The sequence below is a fragment of the Mustela lutreola genome, chromosome 9 (assembly GCF_030435805.1).
Source record: "Mustela lutreola isolate mMusLut2 chromosome 9, mMusLut2.pri, whole genome shotgun sequence".
Taxonomy (NCBI): domain Eukaryota; kingdom Metazoa; phylum Chordata; class Mammalia; order Carnivora; family Mustelidae; genus Mustela; species Mustela lutreola.
Genome location: NC_081298.1, coordinates 139,361,365 through 139,387,254, shown reverse-complemented (window position 1 = coordinate 139,387,254; position 25,890 = coordinate 139,361,365). Strand labels below are relative to the sequence as shown.

The window sequence follows — 25,890 nt, the reverse complement described above, 5'->3', positions numbered from 1 at the left end:
ACGCGGCGTTTCCTAAGTTCAACCTGGCTTGGCCGTTGTTCTTGGGGAAGAGTGAGCCCAGTCAGCACCCGCCTGCTCTGCTTTCAGAGCCGCTGGAGCTCCCTGTTCAAGCCAGAGACAAGAGGGAGATGAGAACAGTGATCAGTGGGACTGAAAAGAGGCCACATGGGGACACCGAAGAGGGTCACTGATGGCAGGCTGGGCAGAGGGGCAATCACAGCTAGCAGGGGCCTCTGCTGTCAGTCCCCTGGCGCCTGGGAAGCAGCTGGCCGTGGGCCAGGCACCTGGGTGAAGCTGGGCAGCTCCCCCTGGCTCTGCTGTGCGTGTCTGGCCTGTGTAGACAGGGCATCTCCTGCAAGGGGGTAAAACCCATTCCTGTGCTGAGTCAGGAGGCCGGCCAGCGCGGGGGACCACAGGAACAGGACAGCCTGACAGAGGCTCAGCCTGGCGAGCCCGAGAGGGCAGGAACGAGGAGCAGGAGGCAGGCTCAGGCCCCCGCAGGGCACTCACAAGTTCCCCCGTGGGATACTCCTCTACTGGCCACTCTGCCAACGCCCTGAGCCGCTGCTGGCCCTGCTGCCCATCGGGGCTGCGGCCAGCGCTGCTGCCAGCACCGCTCTGGGTTGCTGCAGAAGCCAGGCTGGGAGCAGAGCCGGCTCCGGGCAGTGGGCCAGGTGGACGGGCTGGGTGGCCCCGGGGATACGTGGAACGCTGCCCTCCCAGGCCAGCCTGCTGTCTCCGCTGTTGTCCAGGGCCACGCTGGCCTGCAAAGGCTTTTTCCTGGGCTTTTCCCGGGAGAGCAGCCCTGGCAGGGGTGGCGGTGTCATATGGTACAGGGCACTGAGTTGGGAGTGAGTCCGGAGGTGTGAGTTCTGGTAGCTTCTCTGTGCACCCCCGGAGGATGATTCGGACAAGCTGTTGTTCTTTGTTCTCTGGCTCTGTTCCTCTTCCCGTGAAACCAGGGCATTGGGCTGTATCCGTGGTTCTCATAGCCTGGTCTCTGGGCCAGCGGTGTCGACATCTGGGAACTTGTTGAAGCACAAATTCTCAGACCGCATCTGAGTCCTGCTGGGCCCAGCCGTCTGTGTTCTGACCCTCCCCCTTCCAGTGCTGCCCAGTGTGAGAACTGCTGGCTTGGATCCTCTCCTGGTCTTTTCCCGAAGCTATTTCAGTCTCTCGGGCGCCCGCTCGGTATGTGATGTGGCTACGGTGCGTTGTCAGCTCTGAGGCGTCTCTTCCGTTCCCTGAATGGCTACCATACACTTGTCCCTTAATGCTAGTTCCAGTGCCAGCTCCTGTGGGCAGCGGCCCCAGACCACTCTCCACCCAAGTGGGACCTGAAGGCCAGGGGTTGGTCTCAGTCCCCCGCGGTCCTGGAGCACCCAGCCCACAGGGGTCTCCTTCCCGTCCTGCCTGGGCGCTCAAGGTCCCCCACCAAGTACCTACCCGCTCCGGAAGCCTCCAGGGGCCCATCCTGAAGCTTTCCTTTGGGGAAGGTTCCAGCTTGAGACCCATGTGACCTTTCTCCTGGAGCGTGGGGGCCCGACCTGTCCATGCAAACTGGTTCTCCCCCTTGGAAGGTCTGAAGACAGACCATACAGGTGCCGCCTGGAGACAGACAGCCACTGGAGGCCATGATCAGCGAGGGCAGGAGCCAAGCAGTCCCTGCTTCCCCACCCCCTCCCCTTGTGTGTGTGGGGGGAGCCACAGCAGGGCCCCCGCCCCGCCATTCCAGCCCCACTTACAGGGACTCACAAGTGTTCTTAGCACCTGTGGTCCAGACAGTCAGGAAAAAGCAGCAGCATCAGGAATTGGAGTCCAGGAGACGGGCCATGGTGTCCAGAGCGCCTGCAGGGTCCCGCCAGCTGGTGGCTCTCCTTCTCCAGCTCTTGGTCAGCATTTAGGTTAAATGTCTGAACCCTCAGCCCACAGTCACGCAGCTAGTTGGTTTGCAGCATGTTCTTGTCCTTGTGGAGCTTCCAGTCATCAGGGAGTTCAAGGCGGGGGGAAAGACAGAAGGATGGAACCCGGGGCCCACGGGGAGCCAGTTCCCCCACCCCATGTCAGCTCTGCTGCCCCTCCCCCAGCCGGCTCTTGGTTCCCAGCGTGGCCCTGGCCAAGGCTGAAACACTCGAGAGCTGGCAAAGGCTTGGGACCGCCAGTCAGTGACCCGGGGGAGAGGTGCCAAGGGTCAGTCAGGAGGAGGACCAAGAGTGCTCCCCATGGGCCCTGCCTCACGGCCGCTGCCAGACCCAGGCCAGGATGCCGAGGAACTGGTTCCAATCACCGTTTCTGGCGTTGAAATCAGCTCATAATCAGAAATCTGGGTTCTAGGGACGCCTGGGTGGCTCGGTTGGTTGAGCAGCTGCCTCCGGCTCAGGTCATGATCCCAGCGTCCTGGGATCGAGTCCCATATCGGGCTCCTTGCTCCGCAGGGAGCCTGCTTCTCCCTCTGACTCTGCCTGCCACTCTGTCTGCCTGTGCTCGCTCTCGCTCACACTCTCTCTCTGACAAATAAATAAATAAATAAAATCTTTAAAAAAAAAAAAGAAATCTGGGTTCTATTTCTCTGCCATTTACTCCCTTTAAAAAAAAAAGAAAGAAAGAAAGAAAGGAAGAAATCTGCTCCTCCAGTTCAACATGGAAAGGAGTCCAGCCTGCCCTGCAGAATCATGGCTCTCAGAGACAGAATGAGCCTCTAGAAACAACCAGAGAGTCCCAGATTTGGGCATTTCACTGACCACAAAATTTCAGAACCAATTTGGGGGGCTGCCAATGTTCTGTTTTCACGGGTCACGGCCTTCTGTACCATCTGCCACCGCTACCTTTTCCTAAAACACAGACCGTTCCAACGCAAAAAAGGAGCGCTCTCATCTCTGTAATAAATGATAGTCCTTAAATTGTACTTTACAACATGCGGGCAGGGGGAAAGCAACAAAACCATGACAACAAACTTGGTCATAGTTCGGGACTGATTAGAATCACAGAGCAACGTCGGAAAACCGAGCTCAGGGAAGAGGAGGCCCGCTCCAGGTGACTGAGCACTTGAATCCCCGGAGCTAGGACAAGAGCCCAATGCTTGGTCTAGGGTCACTCCAACAGTATGACTGGCCTGCAGTGTGGCAGGCACGCGTCACTGACCCTGGCTGAGTCAGCTCCAAATGCTTCGCATCCCACCAGGGCCCCTCCCGGGTAGATGCCTCCGACATCATCGAGAAGGCGGAGAATGCGGGAACACGTTGGCCTGCCTTCCTCTCCAACCCAGAATCTTCCTGGATCTCCAGCCATTTCTCTCCCTTGCCATGTTCTCCCACAGGCAATCCCTCCCTCCTGCGCAGGGTCAACTTCCCTGTTGCGCGTCCCCCATCCGCCCCAACACACACTTCCCCCGCCTCCTACCCCTGTCCCCTCAGCTCCCCGCTTCGGTCTTGCATCATTCACTTTTCTCCACTGGCCCCTTGTCTCCAGCATATAAACATCCTCAGGTTTCTGTACTGTCCTTTAAAATTCCTTCCAGGACGTCTGGGTGGCTCATTCGGTTAAGAGGCTGCCTTCTCCCGGTGCCCGGGTGGTTCAGTGGGTTAAAGCCTCTGCCTTCAGCTCGGGTCATGATCTCAGGGTCCTGGGATCGAGCCCCACATCGGGCTCTCTGCTCAGCAGGGAGCCTGCTTCCCCCTCTCTCTCTGCCTGCCTCTCTGCCTACTTGTGATCTCTGTCAAAGAAATGAATAAAACCTTAAAAAAAAAAAAAAAGAGGCTGCTTTCTGCTCATGTCATGATCCTGGGGTCCTGGGATAGAGCCCTGCCTCGGGCTCTCTGCTCAGAAGGACACTGCTTCTCTCTGTGTCTGCTGCTCTCCCTGCTTGAGCGTGCCCACTCGCTCTCTCAAACAAATAAAACCCTTAAAAAAAAAAAATTCCTTCCAAAGTTCAAAGAAAACAAAATCAAGATGGCTTTCAAATACACGAAAAACTCTGAAGGAAACTCCATCAGAGAAATGCAATATAATATGAGTTCTCATTTTTTCCACTCAGCTGGGTAAAGGTCAGAAAACTTGAGAAGACCTGGCATTAGTGAAGAGAGAAAGGACTGGCTTTGCAGTCCCTCGTTGGTGGGATAACTCAGCATAAGTTCACGCTTGGAGGAAAACGTGACAATTTTTCTAAACTTAAAATGCATGTACTTACATACAAGAAGCGTCAAAGCAGCTGCGTTCGTGGTGACCCTGGGTTGGATGTCGGTCCGCTGATGACCGGGCCAATGTCTCACGGTGTGTTCTGCAGCAAGAATGAATTAATTCTGGCTACAAGTGACTGCATGCTCGACCCCGGAGAGAACTGTAAGATTCTCTGGGTACAGGTGTCAGTACACGCAGAAGTCTCCTCTGGTCTCAGAAGCCACGATTGGGGTCTTCCTGGCTGGGCTCAGGGTGGATGGTGGTGGGACTCTGAGGACACGACTGCTGTTCTGTTTCTCCATCCGGATGCTGGTGACATCAAGCGTGTGCCTTGTACAGATTCAGTGAGCGGTACCTGTATGTTTCCACGTTTCCTGGATCTGTCCGGTGCGTCACTGACGTTTACCAAAAGGAAAAATGATAGAAAAGAAATGCAAAGGCAGCTGACGCGGCAACCCCATTCATGGGAGGGTACTCGGTAGGTGTCCTCGCTCGTGGGCAGACGATGCTTGGAATCTCGTCCTGGCAAGTTAAGAGCCTGAACGCTCCGCTGATTTAATCAGGAGTAAAGTAAGTCACGACACATTCATACAATGGAGCATCTCTTAACCCTTAAAAAGCACACGCCCTATCTCTGAGAATGGGGAGGTAACACGCTCTAAGACGTCTTGTGAAATCAGAAACCTGGGCTCCAAAGGCGCACAGAACACTATGCGCTGGGTAAGGGCACGTTTGCACAGGAGAGACTGGCTGGAAAGTCACACTGGAAGGTGGTGGTGGTCCGTCCACTCAGGGGCATATCAGTCTGTCCACACTGTCTGAGGGCCTCAGTGCTCAGGGGCACATCAGTCTGTCCACACTGTCTGAGGGCCTCAGTGCTGTCTCCGAGCGAACGAGTTGGAGCGGTCTTTAATTCACAAACATGGCACTATGCCTCTGGGTCCCCGCGGGACCAGCACCCGGGAAGGGCGGCAAGCACAGCCCCGTGGGCAGCTTTGTGGAGAAGCAGGATCTGGGTAGGGGGGAGGGGGAAAAAAGGAGGGGCCAGCAGGACCCAAGACCTGTGTGTCTGTCCCTAACCTGGGCTAGACAAAGGAAGGCTAGGTTCTCATGCTTGAAGAGCCCTGAGCCGGCCTGCCGTCCAAGATCCCCCGTATTCCCGCCGTCCAGGGGCAGGCACAGAGTCTGAGAAGCTCATGTGTGGTCTTCATGGCCAGCTCCTGCCATCTCGTATTCAACAGAGACATGGCCGGCCATGTGATGGGGCCACACTGGCCTGGCTGGGATTTGCATCCAAGTCCAACTCCCAGCCCCTGCCCTTAGCCTTCTACTGAGCTGTCCTGCTGTGTGGGAGACAGGGATGGCATCCTTGAGGAGTCGCGCAGTCCTACAGAGCCAAAGTGGAGAGGGGGTGCCATGTTCATGCAGAAGGCAGGCCGTGTGCAAAGCAGGACAGAGCGACTGGGCCCGACATTGTTGGGGGGCCGGGGCTGCATGCACAGAGCTCTGTACTGGAGCACTGGGGGCAGGACGGCCAGAACCAAAGGGACTCAGGGAACTGGTTGGCCGCATGTAGGAAGCTCTGGCCCAGGCTGGTCATGCAACATAACGGACTCCTGCCTAAGGAATGAGGTTCAGTCCTGTAGCTACTTGGCTCCCAGCTGAGAGTTGACACACTGGTTTGGTACCGTCTCTCCTTCCAGAAGATCATTCTAGCAGTGAGCTGAAGGGCGGATGATAGGCAGTGAGGCTGGAGGTAGGGACACCTGCTGGGAGGCAGTGGCAAACAACTCAGGGGACAGAGGACGGACGGTGGCCTGGGCCGGGCGCGAGTGGGTGATGAGGGAAGCTAGCGGTCTGCGAGAGATTGAGGAAGAAGAAGGGCATGAAGTAATTGGCAAAAGGAACCATGTTCAGGAAAGGGAAGGTTCCCTGGTGATTCCCCTCTCTGGGTGAAGTCTCGGGGTATCCGGTGATGCCCTGCCCAGAGATGAGAAATGCAGATTCGGGCAGACCGTGAGTTCAGTCTCAAGGACACAGAATTAGAGCTGTCTGCAGGATGGCCAGGTTGGGAGGGAGGGGCAGTAGGTGTTTTGCCTTCATTCATCCATTCAACCAATGGTTACCGAGTTCCTGCACTGAGCCAGGCACCGGGCGGCAGTGGGGAGGGGGGTTGTTCCGCAGTGACTGGGACAAGCTGCCAACCTAGGGAGGGGAGACAATTAATAAATAACTAAAGAAACAGAAAAGCAACAGATCCTAAAAGGTGCCAGGGTGAAACTGAAGAAGAAATGGAGAGTAGTTGGTTTGCTTACCCCTGTCCACCCAACAGCGCAGAACTATGAGGAGAAGCAGTACCCTGATCCCAGGGCCTCCCCTGCTGCCTTACCAGGAAACCCTGCATGCTCCTGTGGCCTGTCCCTTGGGCCCAGGGCTCCTCTTGCCCAGAGCAGAGCCCCCACAGCGCAGGTATGGATCTTATACCTAGTCCAGCAGTTTGCTTTTAGGGCGGAAGACACCTCACGGTGGCCTCTGACCCTTGGCTGCGCCCACCCATATCACAGCTCAGCCACCGTGGGCCCTGTGGGTGGATGCGGCGTTGTCCCACGCCGAGCAGCAGGCTGGAGGGGTACACATAAACACAGCCTGGTCCCTGATCTTCAAGAACTTAGAGCTGCAGGGGCACCTGGGTGGCTCAGTGGTTTAAGCCTCTGCCTTCGGCTCAGGTCATGATCATGGTCCTGGGATCAAGCCCCGCATCCATTGGGCTCTCTGCTCATCAGGGAGCCTGCTTCCTCCTCTGCCTGCCTCTCTGCCTATTTGTGATCTCTGTCTGTCAAATAAATAAATAAAATCTTAAAAAAAAAAAAAAAAAGAACTTAGAGCTGCAGAAGAAGGTAAACCACACTCAGAGACAGGGGCAACCCAAGTACGCAGGGAAGATGCCAGTGCGTATCCCTCTCATTCAAGCCAGAGGACTTCCTGGAGGGGGTAATGCTTCCACCAGGTTGGGAAGAATGGGAGGGTGTCACCAGGCACCCTTCAGATCTTGGTTCACCCTACTCCCCTTAAAAGAGTGGAAAAGGGGCCCAGAGCTGCCTGGGAAGGGAGGTCAAAGGCAGACCCACGTCTAGAAGATTGGGCCCTGGGAGCCTGCAGAAAGGAGCCATGGATGCAGAAACGTCACCTGCAGCCAACCAGCTTTCCCTCAGGGATGCACTCCTAGGAGCCAACCAGAGGTAAATTGAAGAACAAAAATAAAAACAAAAAACAAGCAAGCAGAACCTGCTGGGTTCCCTCAACCGGACGAATTCACTCCATGGGGACCTGCGCTTGGGCAGGTCGCGAGAGGGACCTCTTTAAGCGCGCCCCCCCTCCCCAGCCCAGGGACTCCCCCCCACCCCGCCCTTCCCTCCAGCAGCAGCCGCCGCTGCCGCCGGGACCTTTCCCCTACTTTCCAGGGCCTCAGGCCCCGCCCCTCACTCCGACCAAAACACGTGCCGCATCCCGCCCTGCCAGATCACGCCGCGGCCAGGCTCCGATCACGCGGCTCCCCGCGGCGCCCATTGGCCTGCAGCGTAAAGCTCGGGCGCGGATTGGCTGGCGGGCACCCGGCCCCGCCCCGGCGGGGCGCGGTGTATTTTGGTTTGCCTTCGCGCCACGCCCCCACGGCCGCTCCCTCCGCGGCCGCCCCGCCCCTCCCGCACCGTGAGGGCCGCGCCGGGGCAGAGCGGCGCGAGCGGGCGGAGGCTCCCGCGGGCTGCAGGGGCTCCGGGTCGCCGCCTCCCGCGGCGCACGTGCGACTGCAGCCGTGCGCCGAGCTCCCGCCCCGCGGCTGCTTTGTTGCCTCCGTGCCGGCCGCCGGCACCATGCACACTCCGGGCTCCGCGGGCCCGGGCGACGCGCGTGCGGTGAGTGGACGCCCATCTGAGCGAGGGGCGAGGCGGGGACGTGCCGCCTGTGCGGGGCTCGGGCGCGGAGGAGGGCAGGAATGCACGGGGCTTTGTGGCGGCCGCGCGGTGCGGTGCCAGAGCGGGCCCCAGAGCTGGGAGGGGCAGGGGACGCGTCCGGCCGGCCGGGGGCGTGTGCCCCGCGCCGCCCTACGCGTAGCTTTGTCTGGCGTTTCCGCAGCGGCCGCCGGCTCCCGGCGCGGGGCTATTTCCAGCCATGACGTCACCAGGCCGTGTGAGGAGGCGGCCGTTGGGCGGGGCGCGGCTGGCGGGAACGCGACACGCGGGCAGCGGGTGTTCGGCGAGCGGGCGGTGGAGGGGGATAGGGGGCGGGGCAAAAGCTGGCGGGAAGGCGCTGCGGGGGGCGGGGTGGGGGCGGGGCAAAGCTGGCGGGAAGGCCCAAAGGCGAGGGGGTGGAGGCAGGAGGCGGGGCCGAGCTTGAGAGACGGTGGCGGGGGCAGAGGGTGGGGCAGAGCTGGGAGGAAGGCCTTATATAGGGGGCGGAGCAAGTTCTTACGGAGGGGGGCGGGGCAAACCCGGAAAGGTGGCGTGTTGGGGCAGGGGCGGGGCAAAGAGGGTGGGGCGGGGCAAAGTTGGCGGGAAGGCGCAAGCGGAGGTGGGTGTCTAGGGGTCAGGTGGGGCACTCTTCTTAGTCGTAGCCCTCAGTGTTGGGCCTGAGGGCCCTGGGAGTGAGCTGGCTGGCTAGACCTAGGACTTCGGTCCTCGAGACTGCCGGGCCCTGAGGGCCTGAGAGAGAGGTGTGGGAGCCCTGTGTGCCTCCAGACATCCTGCCCGTGGTGGTCCAGGGAGGAGGCGACAGCCCCATACCTGTGACCTCAGGGTTCCGAGGCCCCGGCTGTGGGGCCACAGTGGCACTTTAAAGAGCACTTGCAAAGGCAGGCACTTTACCAGCGTGCACTGCAGAGGGACCTGGTGGGGACGGAGGGATTCCATGTTCGCTCGGGCAAGCCAAGTGGAAACAGATCTTTAGAGAATGGACGGGGTCTTTGGGAGGACATCATTTGATTCCAGTCACTTCTCTTTCCACTCCTCCCACCCCTGCTGAAAAAGGATGGTTTGACAAAACAGGAAGGACAATTGTCTCTTGGGCTGTGCTAGATTTTTAAAATTCTTTTTCTTATCTCCTTGCTAGCCCTGTGGCAGTGAGGAGTGACTGTTCCTGAGTAAGGAACAAGGCTCAACCAGCATGGGCTCCCCTTCTTGGCACTGTTAGAGTTGAGCCACTGGAAAGTTCTGCCATGGTAATGCCCTGACTTGAGAAGACTGTGCTGAGTGCCTCAGAGTTGCCAAAAATGCATCTGTAGGGACGCTTTTCTGCCAGCTTTGCCAACTCTGAAGAGCCATGTGTCCTCTCAGCCAGCTGAAGGCTTGGAGCTGGTGTCCGTTTCTCCTCCCAGCTGGACAGCGTCACACTGGCCACTTTGGCTCATAGCTCTGGGATTAAAGTCTTAAATGATCATTGCTGAAGGAAAACACGAACTTAACTTTTCTTAAGAGTCAGGGTTTTCCATGGAAACTGCTTGCCAGCCAAGTCCAGTCATATTCACTCTTCAGAATGCTGGCTTAAAAGTGAAATTGTGGTCAATGTTCTGTTGGCGTGTTTTCCTAGACTACAGAGCATGTTGTGTGTTGAGCTTCATGTGTGTGTCACGTGCATAGAGCAGGCGCTTGGTGTACGTACCCACGTGCCCATCAGGGTTACCTTGTCTCTCTCCCCTGGACTGAGAAGCCTTTGTGTTGTGTCGCGTTTAGGTGGACATCATGGACATCTGTGAGTCAATCCTGGAGAGAAAAAGGCATGATAGTGAAAGGTCTACATGCAGTATCTTGGAGCAGAATGACATCGAAGCAGTTGAGGCTCTTGTTTGCATGAGCTCCTGGGGTCAAAGATCCCAGAAAGGTGACCTGTTAAAGATAAGACCCCTCACACCTGTCTCTGACCCTGGGGACGTCACCAGCACTGTGCATGTGGACACAGCCACGCCTGAGCTACCAAAGGACTTCGACTCTTTATCGACTCTGGTAAGAAATAGGGAGGAGAGCATTTTGTGTAGTGACTGGAGTGGGTTAGATGAATGTGCCGAAGACGTGGGTCGGGAGGGTGAAAACTTCTCCTACTTCTCGAAAATACGTTCTTTCCATTAATAGATCATAGCTTGCAGCCCCAGTGCTGAAATGTTCGTAGGGGGAAAACTACAGAGTGATGTGAGAAAGTGAAATGTACTTGCTTTCCTGGGGAACTCTAGGGTGGGGGCTTGGCTTCCCCCAGGTGACTCAGCGTGGGATCAGGATACACGGGTGACAGCTAGAAGCGGCCCGTGCTTTGGCATCAGCCGTAATTAGCTGGGTTGCAATCCTGGCCTCTTCCTCCCTGGAGAGCCTCACTTCTTACCTGTGCGAGCTGAGTGCAGTCAAGCCTGGTTTGTGTTTTTGTCCTCGTAACTTGCCAGAGCTACAGAAGCGTTGGGAGAGGTTGCTTCTCCGCTTGGAGAAATTGAGAGTGGGCTAACAGATGTGAAAATTAGAATCTGATTGTCTTGGGCTGGAGGCTTGCCCTGGAAGGAGAGCATGGAAAGCGGGCTTGGGGAGAGGGATGAGAAGGGACTTGTGGTCAGGGGAGAGAGTTGTGCCAGTAGCAGGCCAACAGCTCCTGGCAGACTTACTTGGCACTGAGCTCTCCCACAGGGAGGCTGACAGTAAGTGGGAGCAGGAGAGGCTTGGTTCACTTAGAGCCACTGGTTAGAGCATGGCCTTTGGAGGATCATTCTGACGGGTTTTTACCTGGCATCTGGTAGGCACTGGGTAAGTGTGTGTTAAATGATTAGCATTGGGATCTAAAAAATAATAATAATAAATAAGGTTTGAGAATCAAAAACTACTGTGAAAAGCTCTTATTTTGAATATAAGAACTCATTTGGAGTTCTTGTACTTCAATTGCTTGTTTCAGTAGCTGTGGAAGCTCAGGGGTGGAACTGACATTTTTAAAATTAAGCAAGTGGTTTGGTTTGGGAGCGAACAGGAAATGGGGAGAAGCTTAGAAAGTGCAGTCCTTCACGTGGTCTGGAAATCCACTGGGTGCCGTTGTGAGCAGGCGCAGAAGAGTCTTTCCTACATAATTTTTAAAAGGCATGAGGGACACGGTGATCAAAGTAAGTCCTTTTAAAATTTAACCACAACAACCTTTTCACACGGTATTTTTTTTTTTTTTTTAAAGTGCATGACTCCTCCTCAGAGCCCTGATCTTGTGGAGCCATCGACGGGGACACCTGTTCCTTCCCAAGTAACTGATTCCAAAGCGTGCATGGTCAAGACCATCACCCCAGCTTCTGCTGGGGCAGCCAAAGTGCTGAGCAGGAAGGCTGAGAGGGGCCCTCCGGATCTGAAGATGGAGTCACTGGAGCCAGCCTCCAGCACCCCCTGCAGGCCCATGGTGACAAGTGTCATCCGTCACACGGCGGGGAGTCCTGCTTCTGGTCAGTTGCCTACTGCCCAGATTCCAGAATGCCAACTTTCCATCAACAGGGAAGGAGAAGCACAGTTTCTGGGACATCCTGAAGCTTCGCTGGGCACACAGCTCACAGACAGTCTACTGAACACTAACTCGGTGTCGTGTCAGCCTTGCTTGCACAAGTCTGGTGACCTGGTCCCCGTTGACAAAGGCCAGCAGGCAGGGTGGCCTGTTGCAATTCAAACCTGCTCACCAAAGAATTATGAAAGTGACTTGCCAAGGAAAGCCACCCCTCTGATTTCTGTCCCTGTCCCCAGTTCCCCTGTCTTTTGCCAAATGATCCCTGTGACTGGACAGAGTGGCATGTTCTCAGCTTTTCTGAAACCTCCTCCCCAAGTGTCTGCAGGGACTGTCAAACCCATCCTTCCCCATGCTGCTGCAGTGCCCCAGCCTGTGTTCGTGGGACCGCCTGTGCCTCAGGGAGCTGTGATGCTGGTCCTACCCCAGGCGGCCCTCCCCCAGCCTGCCACCTCGGCGTCCAGTGTCGTGGCTGTGGGGAATAGCAAGTTCTTGCCCCTCGCCCCTGCCCCAGTATTCATTGCCTCCGGTCAAAACTGTGCCCCTCAGGTAGACTTTTCCCGAAGGAGAAATTATGTTTGCAACTTCCCAGGTTGCCGGAAAACCTACTTCAAAAGTTCCCACCTCAAGGCTCATCTTCGCACCCACACAGGTGAGTTTGAAGGCTGGTGGGATGTTAGAGCTCCAGAGCCTGCGGTGAAGAACCACACGCTGAGCCTTCCTGGACTAGGAGGGAAACATGAGATCCCCCGGAGAAGGTGGAGGGCTGCCTGTTTTTCTTTGGTTCCGAAAAGCCTTCAGAGTCTTATAGGGATTGGGATTAACATTAGTGCAGCCATTATTGGTTTTTCTAGAACATGTCATCAGCTTATCCCAGTAGGTAAAATGTGGTGTAGTTCTAGGATTGTGGTCCCTTTGATAGGTTTTTAGGGTGACGCTCATGTTGCCCCTTTTGTTTATGTTGTAGATTCCTCAGTCTTTCTGTGTTTTAGAAAATGTGCATTTCACATTCAAGAAACATCAGTGTAACTTACTTTGGTTCACTATGGAGAAAGGGCCCTACAGCATGGAAAAGTTTAAATTCGAAAATGTGCGAACTTGAAGGGGATGCAGTGTTCTTATGTTGAGAATGTATCGTTTCTAATTCAGAAGGAGAAGTCATCCAAGAAACTGTGACTTAGTAATACCTTTATTATCTTGTCAGCCTGCTCCGAGAGAATTTTTGGTGATGAGAGAAATACTCCCTGTCCAGTTAAGGTAGCCACCAGCTGCAATGTGGACAGTGTGACTAAGGAAGTGACTTTTTCATTTTCGTTAAGCTTACGTTTCTGCAGCTCCAGGGGGCTGGTAGCTCTGGCTTTGACCAAGGTCTGGTAGACTGTAGGCCTTCGTAAGTCCCGTTAGAATATTTCAGATGTTCGCGGCTCTCTTGTTTTTAAGGCTCCTTTGGTTAAGGAGTCTGTGAAACTCGCCTGTCAGAGGTTCACACACACACATAAGTTGTAAGCACAGTAGCAGGTCACAGTCTGTAAAAAAGACATGTGTCATGAACCTGGTCGTGGAACCCCCTTCCACCAGAATGTCCGCTAACGGCCTGTAGGACAGCAGTGAGTCCCTGTTGTGTTGTCTTCCAAAATGCACTTCAGATCGGTGCGGGGCTTGGAGCTCATTAGAGCTCTAATCGTGCCGGCTCCCACTCAGCCAATGAACAGAGTCTAGTGGGATGCCTGGGTGGCTCAGTGAGTTAAGCTTCTGCCTTTGGCTCAGGTCATGATCTCAGGGTCCTGGGATCCAGCCCCGCATTGGTCTCTCTGCTCAGTGGTGAGCCTGCTTCCCTTCCTCTCTCTGCCTGCCTCTCTGCCTACTTGTGATCTGTCAAATAAATAAATAAATAAATAAAAACAAGTAAATAAATAAGAAATAAGAAAAATAAATAAATAAAATCTTAAAAAATATAGAGACTAATCTCTAATCTAATAGAGTCTAATAATCTCTATTAAAAAGTGACTAAGCCACCCAGGCGCCCCTAAGGGGCTGCACTTGAGGTAGGGAATTATTCTTTTCAAGAATCTTCCCCCTAACCTAAGCTATAACGAGAGATTTATTTTTATTTTAAAATACATTTGAGAAGAACCCTGGTGGTGTAGTCCATTGGGCATCGAGCTCTTGGTTTCAGCTCGGATGATGATCTTGGGATTGTGGGATCAAGCCCCGAGTCGGACTTCACGCTCAATGCAGAATCTGCTTGAGACTCTCTACCCCTCCCCGCTGCACGCTCGCGCACACACCTGCACATACACGCTCGCTTTCAAATGGGTAAATCTTTTTAAAAAAAAGAAAATTCGGAAATGTGAGATTAGTTTGACATCTTTGGGCCCTGACCTACATCTCAGGCGCGGCAACAAGAAGGGGAGGATTTCTTGACGTTCGGACAGCCGGGTGCGGAATAACAGGACACGACTTTCCCAGAGTTTGACGAACAAAATTTAAAAAACGTCTGAGTTCCCCAGCTCGGGAAGCTGCCGAGTGTTTACGTTTCCTTGAACGTGTGTTTTCTCCCCCTTTAGGAGAGAAGCCTTTTAACTGTAACTGGGAGGGCTGTGATAAAAAATTTGCTCGCTCCGACGAACTGTCTCGCCACCGCCGCACTCACACAGGGGAGAAGAAGTTCGCGTGCCCCGCGTGCGAGCGCCGCTTCATGCGCAGCGACCACCTGACCAAGCACGCGCGGCGCCACGTGACCACGCGGAAGGCCCCGGGCTGGCAGGCGGAGCTGGGCCGGCTCAGCGCGCTCGCCTCGGCCGAGAAGCCGGGGGCCCCGGGGGCCGTGCCCGCCTCCGCCTGAGCGCTCAGCCGGGAGCTGCCCGGCAGTTGGTGGAGGCAGTTTTCTGGAGCAGGAACTGATGGTTTTCTCTCCCAAAAAAAAAGGGGGGGGGGGTTGTTGCAGGAGAAAGGGGGAGCTGGTTCTGATGGAAGTATGTTAAACTTTTCCTGTTTTGGTTGGGACCCTGTTCAATCTCTTTTGGAGTTTCACAAGTTTTTTTTGAGGAAATGGAAGAAAATTGGATCATCTGAATCACCAGCATTCAAACCGACATTTCGGCAATAAAGTTTACAAAATCTGGATTTTTACAACCTTTCTATTCATGTTTTGTAGAACTGAGACAGGGTACTAATTTTTATACTGTTTTTTATTACAATATTTATATTGTTGGTGTTCCAACCACCAATTTCTAGATAGTGATTTTACAGTCTTCTTTTCCGTGTTCAACAATGGTTTTCATAATAACTCTACTTTTGGTAAATTTGGCACATTATTCAGCCACAGAAAAAGACAAAGAAACAAAAACCACGAGTCTGTCATCAGGCCTTTTAGGTCTACGAATTTTTTAGAACCAGAACTGGTTGAATAGGGGCTTCTTAAATGAGGGGGGAAGGAGGGGAAGAACTTGAGTTTAGCTTTTTCATAGCATTTTCAAGAGAAATTCCAGGCAATGATTCCTTAAGGCTGGAGCCTAAAGAATTAAAATTTGGTTATATAGGTCTAGTCATTTACCTGTGTCCATGGTGTGACTTGTAAAGAATGTACCCCAGGGGGTCATTTAAAATACCCGACAGAGACCCGGTGAACAGTGAGCTGTGGGGTCTGAGTGTCCTTTGGGGCCGTGGCTCTGCTGAGAGCAAGTTACTCAGTTTGTTTGTACCTCAAACACCAGAACAAAGATAACGTAAGCTCTCAAACCCAGCCGCTTTGTTTATAATCTGTTGACTTCTTTTTCTGTGGCCTTAGCGTATTTTTTGAGTAGAGTAACTTCTTAGAGAAGGAAAGGTCCTTAGCGGTTGGAGGAACTTTGCACCAAAATACAGTTTAGCTGGGGCGAAGCGGACCTGCAAACAATCCAGCTCTGAGGTTCTGAGTCCCCTAGTGATTAAACTCGGAGAACTACAGGAGAAATGCTAGTTCCGTCCAGTCAACGCTACTCTGCTCGCCTTTCGTTCATTATATTTGAAGAAAGTTGATCAAACAGAATGACTTGGAATGGGGTGTTCTGCAGTCTGCTTAGAAAATAGACCCTGGGCACCACTTTGGACCCGTGCGATCTCAGGTCCTGATTCTCTATAGAGGCCGCAGTGCAGGGTCCGGGCAGTCGCTGAGCTGCTCACGGTGGGCGGCGGCAGGAATCCAGGCAACACAAGCCTGGGAAGGGGTTTTTTTGTGTGTCGAATGCATTTAGGTTTTGTCTCTGCCTCTTAGTCATTGGCATTTACTTTTACTAAAATGATGGTAACGTGAAATATTGAATAAATACGATTAGCTTTTATGTTCGGGTCCTTTTAGCCTGGTCATCACCTGGTGAGTCACTGTGTGTTGCTTGATACCCGGCAAGTCGCCCTTTGGTGTCAGCTGCTTGCGACGCGCACGGCTGAGTGCCGAATGCTGGCGTGTGTCTGAGGGCTTCCAGATTTTTGGACATTTCCTAGTCGACTTTTCCTGCAGCTCATCAGACAACGCCGTTGCAAAAGAACGTAATTGAATGTATATAGTTCATGCTTCCCCACTGCGCAGTCTTCTCCCACTTCTGTCTTAAATCAACAAAAACATCTCTGTGTCTGTGCCACTGAATGGCATTAAATTTGGGTATTTTTCTTAATTATGCCAAATAATGGAAGTCCGACTAACGTTCTGGTGGATGATACAAGGTCTCAGAGTGTTGGGTTACTTGTGGCGTTAGAGGTCGGTCTCCCAGCAGTGTCGTTTCTAAGGAATAGCTGTGTTAAAAATGGTTTTGACCCAAACTTCCATTTCCTGATGGGATTTAGAAATACCTTCTGTAAATGACATTCCCCCCACTCTGTTGACTGAGAACTGTAAATTGGGAGAGTTTCCATCGAAGGAACAGTGTCCCAGGAACCCGGGGCCTTGCGTTATCTCCGCGCGGAGGCCGCGGCAGCGCCTCTGGGCCCCGGAAGCAGAGCGCGCCCCTCCCCCCAGTGCACTTTATCGCCTGAGCAATTTTGCTTCGTCTTTTTTTTTTTGACTTGGAGCCTTTTTAAGTAGTTTCAGTAATAAAATTGAAAATGCTTTGGAATTATGTTTTCTGTAACAGACTTTGACTTGTTATTTAAATGAGTATGTGTGATGTAACTTTTTGCTTTGAATCCTATAAAACCTTTTTGATTTGCAAACTGGACTTGTGTCCTGTGTCGTGTAGCCGCGTCAGAACGTACCCGCTGTCTTCCCAGCACAGAGTCTACAAAATTCACTGCGCGTTGGCCCTCCCGGAGCCTCCCCTCTGTTTTCCGGGGCTCTGCTCAGCTCCCAGGACGCCCTGTAGGTTTCTGGGAGGGTCCGCTGGGAAAGTGTGAGGGGCTGTGACCCCTCGGACGCTGCTGCGGTTCGGACAGGTTGGGACGGTGACAGCGGGGTGGCCTGCGGCGGGAGGCAGAGCGAGCGGGAGTCTCTTCCTCCCTCCCTCCCTGTCCAGCCCGGGCTTGACAGGCTCCTGCCCTCCGGCCCACGGCAGCCGGCGCTGTGCCTCCACGCCCGGCCGAGGGGGCTGAGATGTGCTGAGCTCAGGCCCCAGCCGTCGTGCTCGTGTGGCAGCGGCCCCGGACAGAGCCGATCACCCCCGCCGGCCACACTCTGGCCTTCCTCGCGCCGGGCCCCTCCGCTCCCTGCTCACCTCGCGACCGTGGTGCTCGCGGCCCATCTCATGCCTTAGGAAGAGCCTCCACCGCAGAGCCCCGCGTGCCTGTCCGTCCTTGGCCCCTCTCACCGAGCAGCGGGGTCCCACATCCAGCCGTCCCCTCCGACGTGCGTCCAGTCGGCTTCTCGAACTTGACCAAACTCTTCATCTCTCCCACGCTCACTTCTCACAGTGAAGCCGACTGTCTTTTTTTTTTTTTTAAGATTTTATTTATTTGACAGAGATCATAAGTAGAGAGGCAGGCAGAGAGAGGAAGGGAAGCAGTCTTACTGCCAAGCAGAGAGCCCGATGCAGGGCTCGATCCCAAGACCCAGAGATCCCAAGACCCGAGCCGAAGGCAAAGGCTTCAACCCGCTGAGCCACCCCGGCAGCCCAGCCCACTGTCTTTAACACAAGAACAGGGCATACACCTGAAACCTTGGAGGCCCCTGGATTCCTTCCTCGCTTCCTGCGCCGTCTGTGGCAGTCCGGTGGGCTCCCTGCCTTCCTGGGCCCCTGGGGCGTGATTCTGGAGGCCACGTGACTCCTGGTCGTGGGTGTGCGCCAGGGTGGGGGCGGGGAGTGGTGAAGGATCATAATAGGTTTGCGTCCCGCAGTCCACCCGGGCAAGTCTCTCCAGCTCCGAATACCTTTGTTTCCGGGGGACAGCCATAAGCTTGGTACCTTCAGCTTTGTGAATTTGTACTTGCTGTCTTTCCTCTTGTCCCCAGGGTTCTGACTGCTTCCTGTAACATCCACGGTCCCCATGCTTCCCCCTGCCTCTTTGTTTAGGGACTTCCACAGTGAAGAACTTGAGACATTTTCCTGATGGCTGGGCCGCTCCTGGGAGAAAGCCCCGAGGCCAGGCTTCCCCACCCTAGAGGGGTGAGACACAGTCCCCTCTAAGTGAGGAGGGTCCGTGTCCCCAAAGTCCTCTTACAGCCCTCTACGAAGCTTAGTGCGGTCCGGGATCGCCTTGAGCCGGTTCTACGGATGGGCTGCTTCTCCCCGGCATGCCTCACTGAGCTCAGAGGGCAAACTAGCCAACAAGCAAGATGATAAAGAAGAAACAAGATGCCACAAGCCAAGTGCTTGGAGAGGCACGTGTCCAGGGAGATGACAGTCACACCATGATGGGGCTTGTGCTCGGTTAAGCCTCTGCCTTCGGCTCGGGTCATGATCTCAGGGTCCTGGGATGGGCCCCACATTGGGCTCTCTGTTCAGCGGGGAGCCTGCTTCCCCTTCTCTCTGTCTCTGCCTGCTTCTCGGCTTACTTGTAATCTGTCTGTCAAATAGATTAATAAAATCTTTTTTAAAAAAACAACAAAAAAAACCCAACCAAAAAAAAAAAAACCCTAGAGGCTCACTCTTAAAGATGAAAACTTGTTCTATTTTATTGAATTTTATCACAAGTCTAATCTACCTGCCAAAATGTCGGGTCCCACATGCCAGAAACTGGCATATTGCATCCACCTACCCTCCCACTCACCTCCCATCTACCCCCTCCCCGTCCTCCCGCTGCCCGCCCCCCCGCAGCCATCCCCTTCCCCTCCACCCATCCAGAACCCAGCCATCCATTTACCCACCATCCAGCAGCACGGGATGAACCCCCCCCCCCCGTCGTGCCGGGGCAGAAACCCGGAGATGACTCATTCGAGTCTCTGCCCCCAGGGAGCTCCCGGTCCAGCAGGTGAGACGGGAAAACACACGAGGAACATTTTGAGCCGAACGCAGATAAAAGAGGATAGAGGGGCGGGGAGCCCCGCGCCAGGAGCGGCTGATGGCCTGTGCTGCTGGGAAGGTCTTCTGGAGGGGAACTGACGGCGAGGGGAAGGTTTTCCAGGCCCTGGACCGGAACAGCAGCAGGCATGGGACAAAGATGCCACCGGCCCCCCCTCCCCCGCCCACCCCAGGCTGTAGGTGCCCAGGGTGCGTTGTGAGGGCCCGCCCTGGTGGGAGTGGAGGGGGCAACCCTGGGTGGGGGCAGCCTCGGGTCCTCCCTAAGGGCCGTGCAAGTATGGCCGAGCGCTTCCCAGGGTGGGAGGAGAGGAGCAGCCCACACGTGCCGTGGACTCATCTGGATTCTGGCGAGGGACGTGGGGAGGACGGGGGTCTGTGCTCCGTCTCCCCCTTTCTGAACCTCCCTTTCCTGCCAACACCCTACCGCCTCCCCTCACTGCCCAGCCTTCTTTCCTGGCACCTGTCCCTGTGATCACGCCGCCGTGTTTACCTGTTTGTCCCCTTCCGTAGACCGTGGGCTCCCTGAGGACGAGGATGGCAGCCAGTCCTCGTGGCCGGCCTGGGTCCCTACGGCCTAGCATCCTGGAGGCCCAGGTGACGCTTCGGTATTTGTTAAATGGAGGGAATTCATGCTCCGTGCTGGGGTCAGACTCGAGGAACTGGAGGCGTGAGGCCGGGGCTGGAGTTGAGCCAGGAGACCCCTGACTCGCAGACCCAGGAAGAATGCTCAGAAGTAGACGGGCTTTGAGTGGCAAAGGCTGCGAGGTCTTGACCGGAAAAGGGAGGAGGCGGGCGGTGCTCTCTCCCAGCGTCCAGTCGGTCGGCGGCATGCAGAGGACTGGTGGCCCCGGGCGAGGGCAGCACGGAAGACTGCGGCCTTCTTTTCTTTTCTTCTTTGCTTGTTTTTAAAGATTTATTTCTTTATTTGGGGTAGGGGATGGGGCAGAGGGTGAGAGTGAATCCTGAGGCCGACTCTACTGAGCCCAGAGCCCGACTTGGGACTTGATCCCAGGACCCTGAGATGATGACCTGAGCCGAGATCGAGGGTCAGACACTGATCCAACTGAGCCATCCAGACAGACCCCTGAGCGGCCTTCTTTTCTGCCAAGGGTCTGACAGGCCCTGGCCTGCCTGCAGGCAGCTTTGGGGGCCAGAGCTGATTTGGCCTGAGGTGGGCCCACGCCATCCAGCCGTGAGCTGCTGAAGGATTAAAGCTTAGAGCTTTAATGTCCTTATTTATGAAATGACACCCAAGTAAAGACAAGGGGCCACGCGCCGAGCTCAGCGGGGCACTTTGATTCTGTGTGGAGAGGAAAACCTTAGCACGGGCGCCTGCAGTTGGTTAAGCGCCTGACTCTTGATATCAGCTCAGGTCTGATCTCCGGTTGTGAGTTCAAGCCCCGCAGCGTGGAGCCCACTTCAAACAAACAAACGAAACCTTAGTTGTTTCCTACCCAAGGAGCCAAGGATCCTAACTGCTCTGCTCTGCTCTCTCTCCTTCTGCTGTGATCTCTCTCTATCTGTCAAATAAACAAATAAAATCTTTGGGAAAAAAAAAAAAAAAAGTGTCAGGGACTGTACTAAACAGGGAGGAGGTCATTCTCAGGGACTGCCACGGGCCGACTTGTGACAATATGAACTTTAAAGTCAGAGGAATATGGATTCACTTCCACCAAGACGGCGTAACGAGACCCGAGTACACCCTCACGTCTGAAATAGCAAGGGAGGGGCCCCCCAGGTGGCTCAGGTGGCTGAGCCCCCGACTCTTGGTTTCTGCTCAGGTCGTGACCGCGGGGTGGTGACATCGAGCCCTGAGTCAGGCTCTGTGCTCAGCATGGGCTCTGCTGGAAGTTCTCTCCTTCTGCCCCTCCCACGCGTTCTCTCTCTCTCTGTCTCTCTCTCAAATAAATAAATAAATCTTAAAACAGCAAGGGACAACCCACCCAAACAAAATCGCGATCGTAGCATTTTCAAGGACCTGGACTGTGGAGAAACCCCTGAGAGACAGGAAACGAGTGGGGTGAACCCAGCGATTGCCTCCGATGGCTGCCTTAAGGAAGTTTCCAGGTTACAGTGGAGGGAGGCGAAACCAAGCAGGACTCAGGGGAGTCCCTGAGTTGAGGAGATGGCCTTGAGGGTCCAGGGACACCAAGGAGGTGAGGGGTCAAAGGACAGAGAGCCAAGGGAGAGAAAACCGCGAGAGGACGCTGGAGATCCGCTGAGGGAGCCCTAAGCCACCCGTGTGCGCACCGGCCTGGAGCGTGGCCGCACCTGAAGCCGAAGGCAGCTGTGCACATGGTCTTGTGCCCACTTTTCGGGCCACTGGGCTGCTAATTTTGTCAGCTCCTTGAAGGGGGACCCCGCACGGTTAGATCCGGGCTCCTTGAGGATGGGGCTTCTCAGAGCACCGAGGGCTCTCGGAGGGGGCAGGGCAGTGGCTGGGCCTGGGGCTCGATGTGCAGGAGTCCCCAGCCCCACGCCCCGCCGGCTCAGCATTCCAACCCTGGGAGCCAGGGCCTGCGGTTGGCCTCACGGGGCACAGCTGAGCACAGGCTCCCCAGGCTGGCGACAACGCGGCTGTGGGGAGCTCTGAAACGTTAGTATAGGGAACCCCAGGAAAAGGCAGAGCTCCGGCTGCAAAGCCGGGTGGGGCTGGAAGCCGCAGGTCCTCACTTGTAACCTTGGGGGTTTCCCCGAGGAAGAGTTCTGCCTCTTGGTTGACCCCCAAGGCCCCAAGCCCAGACCCAGCCGGCTTCCTGTGGAGCACAGACCAGCTGTTCCACCTACACCGAGTGGCCCGACAGGGTCCCCTTCCTCGTGACCAGGCCCCCACCTGCTACCTGACAGAGCTCCCTGCCAGCCATGGGCCGGTCAGGCCTCCCAGGAACCGCGGGCGGTAGGAAGGACAGGAGCCATCCGTCCACCGAAAAGACGAGGCGGCTAAGATCCCCAAGTCATTCGCTGGAAAGTGAGGCCAAGACAGGAGTCCGGGCCTCCGCCCCCTGCACCGGGCTCTCCCCGACCCCCGCTCCCAGCTCTTGCTGCAGAGAGAAGCTGATCGGCCTCGTCGGGGAGCCTGGCTCCTTCCTGCCCCAAGTTCTCCAAGGATGAGGGAGGGAGCGGTGTGGACAGCAGGACCCAGACCCCCAGCGGCTCCCCCCTCATCTGAGCTCGCACGGGACTTGGCTCATTCCTGTCACATCTGTCTGTTATCCCTCCAGGGCCCCCTAGCTCATAAGGCCGTGTTATTTTTATTTTCCACTCAGATCCTCTCCTGTCAGATTCGTAGGAAACTCAGCCCTTCCTTCTGCTGCTCCTCATCTTTCCCTACAAATTATCCTAAATCTCTTGGGGCTTAGCGAGCCCAAATGGGGATCTTTCCAACTGCAGCTCCCCAGGGGCTGAGCCAGGAAGTCCTAAAGGCTGCTGCTGCTGTGATCTCGCTGCCCAGTGGTGTCACTATTGACTCCTGACCACAGGCCCCTGACGCTGGCAGAAGCCCAGGTCTTGGAAGGGCAGCCCTGGGCCCTTGGTGCCACAAGAAACCACACACACTTCCAGCCTCCCATGTGGCCACACCCCAGACACCGACCGGCTCCACGGGGTGCCCATGGGATGGTCGCCTCCCGGAGACTTAAAATAAGGGTCACCTTTCCTTCCTGGGGTCCACACCCCACAGAAAAGGCAGCTTTTGCTTTCCAACTCTGAAAGCAACCAACTCTGATGACTTCACCACAGAAAGTACAGCCTTGCGCACCTGTTACCGTCAGATTAGTCCTCGGGGGGTCCATATGCCCCAGTGGCGAAGGGCTGACTCCATGCCACCTTCTTCCTAGCAGAGGGCATGGGCCTTCAGAGCCTCTGACGTGGTTTATCCTCTCCCTGGCACCCAGGAAAGGTTTCTTCCTGCCTAATTATCACCAGAGCAGCAGGACCGCCACTCCCGTGGCTTAGACCTCTGTGGGGAGCCATGGCTACTCTTCTCTGACAGCCTTTCCCCTCTCTGGACTGAATACATGTCTACAGGTGTGCCGGCCCCTGGGGACAGCATGGCATCCCTGGTGGAGACCAGATCTCATGCCTGAACCAGGCATCTGGCAGAGGAGGGGAGGCTCACAGCCGTGGGAGTCAGGAGATGGAGGTGCAGAGGCTCTGGGGGGCTTCCCTGAGGGGCAGCACAGCTCACGATGGGCAGCCCAGTGGGAAGTGGTTCTAAGACTTTCGACCATCAAGGGGGACCTGGGTGGCTCAGCCAGTAAAGCGTCTGACTCTTGGTCGGGCTCCATACTCAGCGGGGAATCTGCTTGAGATTCTCTCCCTCTGCCCCTCCTCTCTCCCTCCCTCTTTCTCTCTCAAATAAATAAAATCTTTAAAAAAAAAAAAAAAAGACGATGACTTTGGCCTGTCCCAGGAAAGCACATCTCACAGTGAGGAGGAGGGTGGCCGAATGAGGCTGGGAGCCCGGGGGCCGGAGAGGAGGGGCTTGGGAACGCCAGTGGCAGAAGGAGGGGACAGTATGTCTCTGCCTCTGCCCCAGGGAAATGGCCATGACGTTTCTCAGAGCCAGGAACAGAGTGTGTTTCCTGGATTCCTGGCCTCTGCGACCTCCCCGTGGAGCGCGCCCACCACAGAAACCGGGAGACTCACTTGTGGAGTTCAGACGTCCCAGACCTCGACACGTGTCGTTGTCACTTTTGACCCTGAAGCCTTTCTCTTCCTGCGTCTAGTGGAGCCTCTTCCCTCCCCATCTGTGAACAAGACCCGCATTCAGCTCTGGAGCCAGAGCAGGGTGCTGGGGCCCCCGGGGCGCATGGAGCTGCTCCAGGAAGGGCCGGAGCAGCGAGTGGCCACCACAGGCCTTCGGACCCCATGTAGGCCCCTGGGCCTTCCCCGCCGCCCCCTGGGCCAGCGCCCCACAGGGCCTACTTGGCCACCTTCCACCTCACAGCTGGGGCACATAGTTTATTCAGCTGGCCACTGTCCAGAAGATACTTTCCTGAATTCAGGGAATTTAAAAAAAAAAAAAAAAAAAAAAAAAAGACCTGAGAACAACTGCTTTGCTTTGATGACGGGTTCTCACTTTGACACTGACACAGACCGTAGTAGCCCCAGGGGGACGTCTTCTTTTTCTGAATACTTTCATCTCATGAACGGTTGTGTGAGGTTTCCACTGGAAAATGCAGGAAACTGGCCAAATACGTTCCATTTTAACAAAATAATGATGTAAAACTGTAAACATTTTAAATCACGAAATTCAAGGCCTAATGTGTCTGGTGGTGAGAAAGAAAATATTAACCACTTTTAAGAGAAATATCTATATTATTAAAATAGAAATGGCTTTCATCTTTGATCAAAAGAAATGATTTGGGCTTGCATGGGGGGGAGCTCTCGCTGTTGGGGGGACTTGGGGCTGTTGGAAGGCCCCACGCACCGTCCTCTGGCTCGGAGGTACAATCTCCCAGCGATGGAACATCTGACCAAAGGCTGTCTTGCCAAGTAATAAAAGTTGATGGAAACACCCGTTTGCCTGTGACGGCAGCAGGCCTGTGGGTCTGGGGACAGTGCCAAGGGGCCTCGCATCTGTGCCCGAGAAGGTCTCATGTCTTGCCGGCGACGCCAGGGAGGCTGCAGGAGTTGGTGGGAACTGTGTGTGACAAGTTGGGACCTCTTCTGGCTTTGGCAAAAGCTAACGTCGCACCCACGTGCCCCTTTGTTTGGACACCCTCCCAGCTGCTCCAGGGGGACCTGCCACCTGGATCCAGAATGCACGCCAGCCAGAGCCTTCTTCCAAGGCCGGCCATGCCTGCGCCCCCGCAGGGGTCCTGCCTTCCGGTCAGCCTCTGGCTCCCCCGGCCCCATCTTGGATTCAAAGCCATCCCCGGCAAATTGGCTTCCTCATCTGTCAGACAGGGATGTTCTTGGGCTCTCTTGGCCTCACCACAATGACTTTGTGCCTTCTCCCAGGTGGGAAGAGAGGAAACCAGTCCCATCAGGCTGGTGAGAGCAGGTGTTCTCAGGACCTCCTCCAGGTGGGGCTGGGGTTCTCCCTCCACCCCACCCCCCTACAGCTGCAGGGGCAGCTCTGTGCCCCAGGGGGTGGCAGGACAGCAGAGATCTAGGAATCCTGGAATTGCCTGATCCCAGATTGTCGGGGCTGCTATGCCTGGAAGCGCCTCCAGGGGTCAGTTTCTAGAGAGGGAAACTGAGGCCCAAGGGGTAAAGTGGCTGCTGGCTCGGGATCAGAACTGAGGGCTCCAGCTCGCAGCCCCGCATGCTGCGTCCATCACATCTGCCCAGGAGGGGAGCAGGCCTCTATCCAGGGAGCAAGGCGGGCGGTGGCTCTCACAGCCCCAGTGCCGGGAAGGAAGAGTCAGATAAGGTCTAAAGCTTTGACTCAATCCTTCCTACCCTGAGTGAGGCTGGGGTCCAGGAAGAGGGGTGTCCCCCAGGGACCTGTTAGAAATGCAGACTCTCTGGCCCCGCCCTAACTCCCCAGAACCCCAATTCACACATCCACATCTCCAGGCAGCTCGTGCGCAGAATCAGGGACGTGTTAGAGGCCCCAAGGGAGCCCGTCCGGGAGGAGCACTGAGCACTGAGCACTGAGGAGCCCCAGTCCTGGAGCAGAGAGGGCCATTCGACATGGGAAGCATTTCAGGCTCTAGGAGAACCCCGCAGGCAAGCCCTCCCCAGAGACCGAGAGTGGAGCAGCTAGGAGAGCACCTGCATGCGCACCTGAAGGCAGCACCTGTGCCCGCACCTGGGGGCCGCACCTGTGCCTGCCTTCGCA

General features: G+C 55.6%; 2 protein-coding genes across 11 annotated transcripts; one reads left to right on the top strand and one right to left on the bottom strand.

Annotated features, from left to right (window-relative positions):
• The first annotated feature begins 7,870 nt into the window (after positions 1–7,870).
• Positions 7,871–16,865, top strand: KLF11 (KLF transcription factor 11). Of its 2 annotated transcripts, XM_059132668.1 has the most exons (5): positions 7,871–8,087; positions 9,280–9,388; positions 9,900–10,169; positions 11,362–12,325; positions 14,241–16,865. In XM_059132668.1, exons 2-5 carry the CDS (start codon positions 9,386–9,388, stop codon positions 14,516–14,518), a joined length of 1,515 nt encoding a protein of 504 aa, XP_058988651.1. In that variant the 5' UTR covers positions 7,871–8,087; positions 9,280–9,385; the 3' UTR covers positions 14,519–16,865. The 2 variants fall into 2 exon arrangements, with proteins under 2 accessions (XP_058988651.1, XP_058988650.1); XM_059132667.1 differs by lacking the exon at positions 9,280–9,388.
• On the bottom strand, positions 12,867–25,794 carry LOC131807387 (uncharacterized). Of its 9 annotated transcripts, none has more exons than XM_059132674.1 (4): positions 21,044–25,794; positions 20,555–20,620; positions 18,947–20,019; positions 14,847–18,237 (listed from the first exon to the last, which is right to left on the bottom strand). In XM_059132674.1, the coding sequence occupies exons 3-4, from the start codon at positions 19,435–19,437 to the stop codon at positions 17,592–17,594; spliced, it is 1,137 nt and encodes a 378-aa protein (XP_058988657.1). In that variant the 5' UTR covers positions 19,438–20,019; positions 20,555–20,620; positions 21,044–25,794; the 3' UTR covers positions 14,847–17,591. The 9 variants fall into 9 exon arrangements, 8 of the variants coding, with proteins under 8 accessions (XP_058988657.1, XP_058988658.1, XP_058988659.1 ...); XM_059132675.1 differs by having other exon boundaries at positions 18,947–20,620; positions 21,044–21,097; positions 23,748–25,794; XM_059132676.1 differs by lacking the exon at positions 20,555–20,620 and having other exon boundaries at positions 21,044–21,097; positions 23,748–25,794.
• Between the last annotated feature and the right edge of the window lie 96 nt (positions 25,795–25,890).